Source organism: Bufo bufo, chromosome 1, assembly GCF_905171765.1.
Source record: "Bufo bufo chromosome 1, aBufBuf1.1, whole genome shotgun sequence".
In the NCBI taxonomy this organism is placed as follows: domain Eukaryota; kingdom Metazoa; phylum Chordata; class Amphibia; order Anura; family Bufonidae; genus Bufo; species Bufo bufo.
The window spans coordinates 135,664,745-135,676,791 of record NC_053389.1 but is presented as its reverse complement, the minus strand read 5'-3'; the positions used below and the strand labels follow the sequence as shown (position 1 = coordinate 135,676,791).

General features: G+C 44.6%; 1 protein-coding gene across 1 annotated transcript in view; it reads left to right on the top strand.

Annotated features, from left to right (window-relative positions):
- The window catches only part of DNAJC11 (DnaJ heat shock protein family (Hsp40) member C11), a 196,479-nt gene that overhangs the window by 171,701 nt on the left and 12,731 nt on the right, over positions 1–12,047 (top strand). The window contains exon 10 of the mRNA XM_040429902.1: positions 3,159–3,275. Coding sequence (XP_040285836.1) covers positions 3,159–3,275 — 117 coding nt within the window. The remainder of the gene's footprint in view (positions 1–3,158; positions 3,276–12,047) is intronic.

The window sequence follows — 12,047 nt, the reverse complement described above, 5'->3', positions numbered from 1 at the left end:
AAAGCCTTGCCAGCTGCACCTTTTATGTTGGCTCTCTGATTTCTATTGAGATGTATGAGGCTGCAGCTGTGGTTATTGTAGAAGCCTCAGAGCCGTGACGCCCAGGGATTAGTCCTTGCTATCAATGCACTCATTTCATCACCCGGTGTCAGCCCTGTAAAAATGAGAATAGCTCTGTTCTTTTCCTTGCTGTATCTATTCTGGAACCACGTATCAGTCGATGCACTGACAGTGAATTATGAGCCTATTGCAATCCAATTAGGATTAACCCTGTGGTGCTCCGGTAATAAAATTGTGATTATTTTTCTCCACACCAATTGATTCATGTGTTGTTTAATCCTTTCAATGTCAGTGGCATGAGGAGTGAAGTCAAGAGCTTGCCACTCCAGAGACTGCACTTATTGATTACTCCAAATCCTAACAGGGGAGTGGGGGCATTTACTATGGATTGTTTATACTAAAAGGCAAAACCGCTTAACTGATGGAGTTTTTTTTCATTCCTCAGAAGCAGATGGCTGTATTAGTAATGCATGTCTGCTCCCTCTGGAGCATTCCTGTGCACTGCCACTAACTTGTTAAAGGGCAGCTGTCAGCAGATTTGTACCTATGACACTGGCTGACCTGTTACATGTGCTCTTGGCAGCTGAAGGCACTTGTGTTGGTCCCATGTTCATATGTGCCCTCATTGCTGAGAAAAATTATGTTTTAATATATGCAAATGAGCCTCTAGGAGCAACAGGGGCGTTGCCATTACACCCAGAGGCTCAGCTCTCTCTGCAACTGCCGCGCCCTCTTCACTTTGATTGACAGGGCCAAGTGATGATGATGTTATCACTGCCTGGCCCTGTCAAAGTGGTGAGCGCGGCAACTCCCCCGTTGCTCCTAGAGGCTTATTAGCATATGTTAAACATCATTTTTCTCAGCAATGCAGACACATATGAACATGGCACTCACCATCTATATAGTAAGTTCAAAATTAAAACACATTTATTTAAAACATGTTTAAAAAATCTAAGGTTTAAAGCAACCCCGTTCGATTAGGCAAATAGAAGCAATTCAGAATGACCCCCTAAAAAATTATAAATACAATTATATTCTATGGTATACTTCTGATATAGTCACGGGTTGTAACAATTAGTGTATTAGTTAATCCATCCTTAGTAAACAGAGAATTGGATTATTCTTTGGAACCTTTATTTATAAATAGTTTTCATCACATCACAGTTTCTGAACCTCTGTGCATCAATTATAAAGAACCATATTTTCTCTATATCAAGGGGAAAAAAACAAAACTGGATCGCACATCCACAATGCTCCACTTAGATTTAATTGAACTCTCTTTTCAGCGCAATATTAAAGTGTACAGGCCCTATACTACATGCTGTACAAGAGGTATTAGTGTACATTTTGATCAAAAGGTAATAATGCCTCTGGTACAGCATGTAGTATAGGGGGCTGTACACCATTATATTGCGCTGAGAAGCGAGTTTAATTAGATCTAAGCATAGCATTGGGTATGTGCGATCCAGTTCTGTTTTTCTCCCCTTGATACATACATGTTTAATCTTTCTTCTTTATTACTGGTATCAGCACTCCTCCCATTCTGCACAGGTGGTTTTATTCACAGAAGTCTGCATATAAGTGGTAACTGACCTGCAGTTCCTGATAGCAATGGACATGTTGTGTTAGACAACTGTTCACATGGTGCAGTACTGCATGTGGCGCTGTACTGGTGGGTTGATGGGACCCAGGGCCATGGGTGGCATTGTCAGACAGCTGGTTGCTGTTTGACTCCTGAGTCCTGCCGCCTACTAGGGCAGTGCCGCTATGTCACCGCACTGTGCTGCGCCTTTTTTTTGTCAGAGTAGGTCCCACTCTAAGGCTGGGTTCAGACTTGAGCGTTTTACAGCGCGTTCCTACGCGCTGTAAAACGCTCAACAGGCAAGAACCAATGCTTCCCTATGGGCATGGTTCTCTCCTGAGCGTTTTACAGCGCGTACGATCGCGCTGTAAAACGCCAGACGCCCCAAGAAGTACAGGAGCTTCTTTGGGGCGTCTTGTCACGCGTTCCCGTACATAGACTTCAGCGGGAACGCGCGACAATGGGTGTTCGCTTGTTCCGGAGCCGCGTCTGTAAACGCGCATACAGAGCGCTCCATCCCGTACGCTCAGGTCTGAACACAGCGTAAGAGGCGACCTTGGCGTGGTGAGTGGGCTTATGCCTTTTAATCAAAATGTACACTAATGCCTCTGGTACAGCATGTAGTATAGGGGGCTGTACACTTTTATATTGCGCCGAGAAGCAAATTTAATTAGATCTAAGCATAGCATTGTGGATGTGCGATCCAGCTCTGTTTTTCTCCCCTTGATACATACATATTTTCTCTATGTACTCAGCTTAAAAGAAGAGATGTATTCACCTATCTCAAATTGATCAAACACAAAAGGATAAGGATTTCTGCTATAACCACCTTTTTGAAACTTTGAATATTCAATGTCACTTATGTTTTTTATCAAGACTGTTTGAACACCTGTAAAATTCATTCTCATTACCTACGAAGTGTGTTATTACTATTCATTTATTTTCATTTTTTTTATTCATAGGGGCATTAGTCACTGTTTATTGAATGTAGAGTATATACTAAGCTAATACTAACGTAAATCTGTTACAGCCCGTGACTATATCAGAAGTATTACCATAGAATTAATTGTATTTATTATATTTTTTAGGGGGTCATTTTGAATTGCTTCTATTGCCTAATCGAACAGGTTTGCTTTAAACCTTATATTTTTTTAAACATGTTTTAAATAAATGTATTTTAATTTTAAACTTACTATATAGATGGTGAGTGCCTGTTTTTACTTTTCAAAAACATTTATATTGCTTTTCCAGTGACGGGTTGAGTCACCAAAAAACAGAGCACCTCTACCATAGTTTAAGGAGAGGGTGAGTCACTATATTTATTATATATTTTATTATATAAATTACTACATATGAACTAAGCTGGCACTGACAGCACAATCTGGGAGTTGTAGTCAGCTGGAGGGTCCACATTTTGCAGAACTCTGCCCTGAAGACTATTGCACTGGGGTGTCATGGCAGTCTCAGGATAATGCTAGTAACAATGGAACCAGTTACCATGTCTCCTGTGTTTCAGGGCAGGCTTGTTCGGGACAGTGGTGGAGTATGGCGCAGAGAGGAAGATCTCTAGGCACAGCGTTTTAGGGGCCACAGTGAGTGTCGGCGTGCCACAGGGAGTATCATTAAAAGTCAAGTAAGTTATTCTGTACTGTCATGTAAGTTACTGAGGTGTTTTTATGGCACAGTAAAGCACTTTGCCACAGTCGAGAGGATATTCATTCCCTATAATACACACTTCTGCTGCTGCAGAACCTCTTTATAAAGAAGATCTGCAACTTGGGTATATATTGTGATGTTCTGCATGAAATGAGATATGTATTGATGTTCCCTGCACCACAACTCTATATTATCGTCAAGATATACATTCAGTGCCAAAAAAATAAAAAATAACACACCCAGATAGAAATGTCAGATTACTGCAAAACTAGTCGTTCAGTTATGTCTCAGGCAGACATTTAAATGATTACAGGTGTGGAGGATGGTTGTTTCAACGAATTTCCTGCCATTTACCCTGTTCTGACCTCTTAGGAGGTGTTGGAAGCAGTGGTTATATGAGGGCAGGCACACATGGTGACGTTGCTCTGGATGGCCCAGACAGATCACCAGTAGGGAGGATCATTTGAGCAGCTCCCATCCAGATACAGGTGGCACCTTTATTACACCCCTCTCTCTGCCCAGACCATTTCTAGGTGCTTAGCAGATGGAAAATTGGTGTGACGGCACCCATTACGTGTCCTGCCTTTGATAGCCAGTCACCGTTACTTTTGTTTGCAGTGATGTCGTGAACGAGAAACTTGGACTTGGACTTACTTGATATGTTCTGATATCATAGTTTGCTAGCTATATAAAAGGATAAGCCCATCCATAATGCAATTTTTCAGCATTCAGCTTTTTTTTTTGCTCCCCCAATAAGTTTTCCTATTGAAGACAATAGCATCTTCGACCACAAGGGGGCACACTTCTGCCACATTGTAAACACACCTTACCGTGTAAGGGTACATTCACACTTGCGTTGCTGGATTCCGGCAGGCAGTTCTGATCCGGCAATCTGTATGCAAACGGATATTATTTGTAGACGGATGCGGATCTGTCTCTCTGGTGTCATCCGGAAAAATGGATCCGGTATTTATTTTTTACATTTTTAAAGGTCTGCGCATGTGCAGACCGGAAGACCGGATCCATCAATGCGGCAATTTTAATGCCGGATCCGGCACTAATACATTCCAGTGGAAAACAATTCCGGCAAGTGTTCAGGAATTTCGTCCGAAGAGAAAAACGCAGCATGCTGCGTTTTTTTCTCCGTCCAAATACCGTAAAAGGACTGAACTGAAGACATCCTGATGCATCCTGAATGGATTTCTTTCCATTCAGAATACATTAGGATAAAACTGATCAGTTTTTTTCCGGTATTGAGCCTCTAGGATGGAACTCAATACGCAAGTGTGAAAGTACCCTAAGACTGTAGCTTGCATAAATAACCTGCTTAGGCCTCTTTCACACTTGCGTTGTCCGGATCCGGCGTGTACTCCACTTGCCGGAATTACACTCCGGATCCGGAAAAACGCAAGTGTACTGAAAGCATTTGAAGACGGAACCGTCTTCCAAATGCGTTCAGTGTTACTATGGCACCCAGGACGCTATTAAAGTCATGGTTGCCATAGTAGTAGTGGGGAGCGGTATACTTACAGTCCGTGCGGCTCCCCGGGCGCTCCAGAATGACGTCAGAGCGCCCCATGCGCATGGATGACGTGATCCATGTGATCACATGATCCATGAGCTTGGGGCGCCCTGACGTCACTCTGGAGCGCCCCGGGGAGCCGCACGGACGGTAAGTACACTGTTCCCCGCTCCCCACTACACTTTACCATGGCTGCCAGGACTTTAGCGTCCCCGGCAGCCATGGTAACCACTCTGAAAAAGCTAAATGTCGGCTCCGGCAATGCACCGAAACGACGTTTAGCTTAAGGCCGGATCCGGATCAATGCCTTTCAATGGGCATTAATTCCGGATCCGGCCTTGCGGCAAAGTGTTCCGGATTTTTGGCCGGAGCAAAAAGCGCAGCATGCTGCGGTATTTTCTCCGGCCAAAAAACGTTCCGTTCCGGAACTGAAGACATCCTGATGCATCCTGAACGGATTTCTCTCCATTCAGAATGCATTAGGATAATCCTGATCAGGATTCTTCCGGCATAGAGCCCCGACGACGGAACTCTATGCCGGAACACAACAACGCAGGTGTGAAAGAGCCCTTAATTATAATAAATTGCTCTGCCAAGAATATCACATGATCTCAGTTGTCTGTAAATATTTCTGTCTACTTTTCTTTTAAGTCTACTTTCACACTCGCGTTTTGGCTTTCAGTTTGTGAGATCTGTTAAGGGCTCTCACAAGCGGTCCAAAACAGATCAGTTTGCATTCTAATGCATTCTGAATGGAAAAGGATCCGCTCAGAATACATCCATTCAGTCTCCATTGCGCTTTGGAGACAGACACCAAAACATTGCTTGCAGCGTTTTGGTGTCCGTCTGATGAAACTGAGCCAAACGGAGCCACAAGAAAGGTAGTAGGGAGGAATCGGGCAACTATAGGCCAGTAAGCCTGACATCAATAGTGGGGAAATTAATGGAAACCATACTTAACCACCTCAGCCCCCCTAGCTTAAACACCCTTAATGACCAGACCACTTTTTACACTTCTGCACTACACTACTTTCACCATTTATTGCTCGGTCATGCAACTTACCACCCAAATTAATTTTACCTCCTTTTCTTCTCACTAATAGAGCTTTCATTTGGTGGTATTTCATTGCTGCTGACATTTTTACTTTTTTTTGTTATTAATCGAAATGTAACGATTTTTTTGCAAGAAAATGAAATTTTTCACTTTCAGTTGTAAAATTTTGCAAAAAAACGACATCCATATATAAATTTTTCTCTAAATGTATTGTTCTACATGTCTTTGATAAAAAAAAATGTTTGGGTAAAAAAAAAAATGGTTTGGGTAAAAGTTATAACGTTTACAAACTATGGTACAAAAATGTGAATTTCCGCTTTTTGAAGCAGCTCTGACTTTCTGAGCACCTGTCATGTTTCCTGAGGTTCTACAATGCCCAGACAGTACAAACAGCCCACAAATGACCCCATTTCGGAAAGTAGACACCCTAAGGTATTCGCTGATGGGCATAGTGAGTTCATAGAACTTTTTATTTTTTGTCACAAGTTAGCGGAAAATGATGATTTTTTCTTTTTTTTTTTCTTACAAAGTCTCATATTCCACTAACTTGTGACAAAAAATAAAAACTTCCATGAACTCACTATGCCCATCACGAAATACCTTGGGGTGTCTTCTTTCCAAAATGGGGTCACTTGTGGGGTAGTTATACTGCTCTGGCATTTTAGGGGGCCAAATGTGTGGTAAGTAGTTTGAAATCAAAATCTGTAAAAAATGGCCGGTGAAATCCGAAAGGTGCTCTTTGGAATGTGGGCCCCTTTGCCCACCTAGGCTGCAAAAAGTGTCACCATCTGGTATTGCCGTACTCAGGAGAAGTTGGGGAATGTGTTTTGGGGTGTCCATTATACATATACCCATGCTGGGTGAGAGAAATATCTTGGCAAAAGACAACTTTGTATAAAAAAATGGGAAAAGTTGTCTTTTGCCAAGATATTTCTCTCACCCAGCATGGGTATATGTAAAATGACAGCCCAAAACACATTCCCCAACTTCTCCTGAGTACGGCAATACCATATTGTGTGACACTTTTTTGCAGCCTAGGTGGGCAAAGAGGCCCACATTCCAAAGAGCACCTTTCGGATTTCACCGGCCATTTTTTACAGATTTTGATTTCAAAGTACTTCGCACGCATTTGGGCCCCTAAAATGCCAGGGCAGTATAACTGCCCCACAAGTGACCCCATTTTGGAAAGAAAACACCCCAAGGTATTTCGTGATGGGCATAGTGAGTTCATGGAAGTTTTTATTTTTTGTCACAAGTTAGTGGAATATGAGACTTTGTAAGAAAAAAAAGAAAAAATCATCATTTTCCGCTAATAAAAAATTCTAGGACCTCGCCATGCCCCTCACGGAATACCTTGGGGTGTCTTCTTTCCAAAATGGGGTCACTTGTGGGGTAGTTATACTGCCCTGGCATTTTAGGGGACCTAAAGCGTGAGAAGAAGTCTGGAATCCAAATGCCTAAAAAATGCCCTGTGAAATCCTAAAGGTGCTCTTTAGAATTTGGGCACCTAGGCTGCAAAAAAGTGTCACACATGTGGTAGCGCCGTACTCAGAAGAAGTAGGGCAATGTGTTTTGGGGTGTATTGTTACATATACCCATGCTGGGTGAGAGAAATATCTCTCTAAAAGTCAACTTTTCCCATTTTTTTATACAAAGTTGTCATTTTAGAGAGATATTTCTCTCACCCAGCATGGGCATATGTAAAAAGACACCCCAAAACACATTGCCCAACTTCTCCTGAGTACGGCGATACCAGATGTGTGACACTTTTTTGCAGCCTAGATGCGCAAAGGGACCCACATTCCTTTTAGGAGGGCATTTTTAGACATTTGGATCCCAGACTTCTTCTCACGCTTTAGGGCCCCTAAAATGCCAGGGCAGTATAAATACCCCACATGTGACCCCATTTTGGAAAGAAGACACCCCAAGGTATTCAATGAGGGGCATGGCGAGTTCATAGAAATTTTTTCTTTTTGCCACAAGTTAGCGGAAACTCATTTTTTTTAATTTTTTTTTCTCAGTCTCTCTTTCCGCTAACTTGGGACAAAAATTTCAATCTTTCATGGACTCAATATGCCCCTCAGCGAATACCTTGGGGTGTCTACTTTCCGAAATGGGGTCACATGTGGGGTATTTATACTGCCCTGGCATTTTAGGGGCCCTAAAGCGTGAGAAGAAGTCTGGAATATAAATGTCTAAAAAAATTTACGCATTTGGATTCCATGAGGGGTATGGTGAGTTCATGTGAGATTTTATTTTTTGACACAAGTTAGTGGAATATGAGACTTTGTAAGAAAAAAATAAAAATAAAAATTTCCGCTAACTTGGGCCAAAAAAAATGTCTGAATGGAGCCTTAGGGTACTTTCACACTTGCGGCAGGACGGAACCGACATGCTGTTCCCCATGTCGGATCCGTCCTGCGGCTATTTCGCCGTGCCTCCGGGCCGCCACTCCGTCCCCATTGACTATAATGGGGACGGGGCGGAGCTCCAGCGGTGCACGGCGAAAGGCCGCCGGACTAAAATTACTGCATGTCAGGTTTTTTAGTCCGGCGGCTTTCCCCGGTGCTCCGCCCCGTCCCCATTATACTCAATGGGGACGGAGCGGCGGCCCGGGGGCACGGCGAAATAGCCACAGGACGGATCCGACATGGTGAACAGCATGTCGGATCCGTCCTGCCGCAAGTGTGAAACTAGCCTTACAGGGGGGTGATCAATGACAGGGGGGTGATCAGGGAGTCTATATGGGGTGATCACCCCCCTGTCATTGATCACCCCCCTGTAAGGCTCCATTCAGACGTCCGTATGTTTTTTACGGATCCACGGATACATGGATCAGATCCGCAAAACACATACGGACGTCTGAATGGAGCCTTACAGGGGGGTGATCAATGACAGGGGGTGATCACCCCCCTGTAAGGCTCTAGTCAGACGTCTGTATGTGTTTTACGGATCGATCCATGTATCCGTGGATCCGTAAAAAACATACGGACGTCTGAATGGAGCCTTACAGGGGGGTGATCAGGGAGTCTATATGGGGTGATCACCCCCCTGTCATTGATCACCCCCCTGTAATGCTCCATTCAGATGTCCGTACGTGTTTTGCGGATCCGATCCATGTATCCGTGGATCCGTAAAAAACATACGGACGTCTGAATGGAGCCTTACAGGGGGGTGATCAATAACAGGGGGGTGATCAGGGAGTCTATATGGGGTGATCACCCCCCTGTCATTGATCACCCCCCTGTAAGGCTCTAGTCAGACGTCTGTATGTGTTTTGCCGATCCATGTATCCGTGGATCTGTAAAAAACATACGGACGTCTGAATGGAGCCTTACAGGGGGGAGATCAATGACAGGGGGGTGATCAGGAAGTCTATATGGGGTGATCACCCCCGTCATTGATCACCCCCCTGTAAGGCTCTCTTCAGAAGTCCGTATGTGTTTTGCGGATCCGATCCATGTATCAGTGGATCCGTAAAAAACATACGGACGTCTGAATGGAGCCTTACAAGGGGGTGATCAATGACAGGGGGGTGATCAATGACAGGGGGGTGATCAGGGAGTCTATATGGGGTGATCAGGGGTTAATAAGGGGTTAATAAGTGACAGGGGGGGTGTAGTGTAGTGGTGTTTGGTGCCACTTATTACTGAGCTGCCTGTGTCCTCTGGTGGTCGATCCAAGCAAAAGGGACCACCAGAGGACCAGGTAGCAGGTATATTAGACGCTGTTATCAAAACAGCGTCTAATATACCTGTTAGGGGTTAAAAAAATCGCATCTCCAGCCTGCCAGCGAACGATCGCTGCTGGCAGGCTGGAGATCCACTCGCTTACCTTCCGATCCTCTGAACGCGCGCGCCTGTGTGCGCGCGTTCACAGGAAATCTCGCGTCTCGCAAGAGGACGCGTATATGCGTCCAGGAGGAATGAATCGACCGCCTCCAGGACGCGTCCCTGCGTTCGGCGGTCCGGAGGCGGTTAAGGAGAGAATTGTGGAACATCTAAAATCCCATGGATTGAAAGATGAGAAACAGCATGGGTTTACTTCAGGGAGATCATGTCAAACTAATCTTATTGATTTTTTTGATTGGGTGACTAAAATAATAGATGGAGGAGGTGCAGTAGACATCGCTTATCTAGACTTTAGTAAGGCTTTTGATACTGTCCCACATAGAAGGCTTATCAATAAATTGCAGTCATTGGGCTTGGACTCCCATATTGTTGAATGGATTAGGCAGTGGCTGAGGGACAGGCAACAGAGGGTTGTAGTCAATGGAGTATATTCAGACCAAGGTCTTGTTACCAGTGGGGTACCTCAGGGGTCTGTTCTGGGACCCATATTGTTTAATATACACTGCTAAAAAAAATAAAGGCAACACTTAAACAACACAATGTAACTCCAAGTCAATCACACTTCTGTGAAATCAAACTGTCCACTTAGGAAGCAACACTGAGTGACAATCAATTTCACATGCTGTTGTGTAAATGGGATAGACAACAGGTGGAAATTATAGGCATTTAGCAAGACACCCCCAATAAAGGAGTGGTTCTGCAGGTGGTAACCACAGACAACTTCTCAGTTCCTATGCTTCCTGGATGATGTTTTGGTCACTTTTGAATGCTGGCGGTGCTTTCACTCTAGTGGTAGCATGAGACTGAGTCTACAACCCACACAAGTGGCTCAGGTAGTGCAGCTTATCCAGGATGGTACATCAATGCGAGCTGTGGCAAGAAGGTTTGCTGTGTCTGTCAGCGTAGTGTCCAGAGCATGGAGGCGCTTCCAGGAGACAGGCCAGTACATCAGGAGACGTGGAGGAAGCCGTAGGAGGGCAACAACCCAGCAGCAGGACCGCTACCTCCGCCTTTGTGCAAGGAGGAAAAGGAGGAGCACTGCCAGAGCCCTGCAAAATGACCTCCAGCAGGCCACAAATGTGCATTTGTCTGCTCAAACGGTCAGAAACAGACTCCATGAGGGTGATATGAGGGCCCGACGTCCACAGGTGGGGGTTGTGCTTACAGCTCAACACCGTGCAGGACATTTGGCATTTGCCAGAGAACACCAAGATTGGCAAATTCGCCACTGGCGCCCTGTGCTCTTCACAGATGAAAGCAGGTTCACACTGAGCACATGTGACAGACATGACAGAGTCTGGAGACGCCGTGGAGAACGTTCTGCTGCCTGCAACATCCTCCAGCATGACCGGTTTGGCATTGGGTCAGTAATGGTGTGGGGTGGCATTTCTTTGGAGGGCCGCACAGCCCTCCATGTGCTCGCCAGAGGTAGCCTGACTGCCATTAGGTACCGAGATGAGATCCTCAGACCCCTTGTGAGACCATATGCTGGTGCGGTTGGCCCTGGGTTCCTCCTAATGCAAGACAATGCTAGACCTCATGTGGCTGGAGTGTGTCAGCAGTTCCTGCAAGACGAAGGCATTGATGCTATGAACTGGTCCGCCTGTTCCCCAGACCTGAATCCAATTGAGCACATCTGGGACATCATGTCTCGCTCTATCCACCAACGTCACGTTGCACCACAGACTGTCCAGGAGTTGGCAGATGTTTTAGTCCAGGTCTGGGAGGAGATCCCTCAGGAGACCGTCTGCTACCTCATCAGGAGCATGCACAGGCGTTGTAGAGAGGTCATACAGCCATGTGGAGGCCACACACACTACTGAGCCTCATTTTGACTTGTTTTAAGGACATTACATCAAAGTTGGATCAGCCTGTAGTGTGTTTTTCCACTTTAATTTTGAGTGTGACTCCAAATCCAGACCTCCATGGGTTGAAAAATTTGATTTCCATTTTTAAATTTTTGTGTGGTTTTGTTGTCAGCACATTCAACTATGTAAAGAACAAAGTATTTCAGAAGAATATTTAATTCAGTCAGATCTAGGATGTGTTATTTTTGTGTTCCCTTAATTTTTTTTGAGCAGTGTATATTGCAGAAGGCCTCGATGGTAAGGTGTGTCTTTTTGCTGATGACACAAAGATTTGTAACAGGGTTGATGTTCCTGGAGGGATACACCAAATGGAAAAGGATTTATGAAAACTAGAGGAATGGACAAAAATCTGGCAACTAAAATTTAATGTTGATAAGTGCAAGATAATGCACCTGGGGCGTAAAAACCCAAAAGCATATAAAATCAGTGATACAGTCCTAGCCTCAGTATCTGA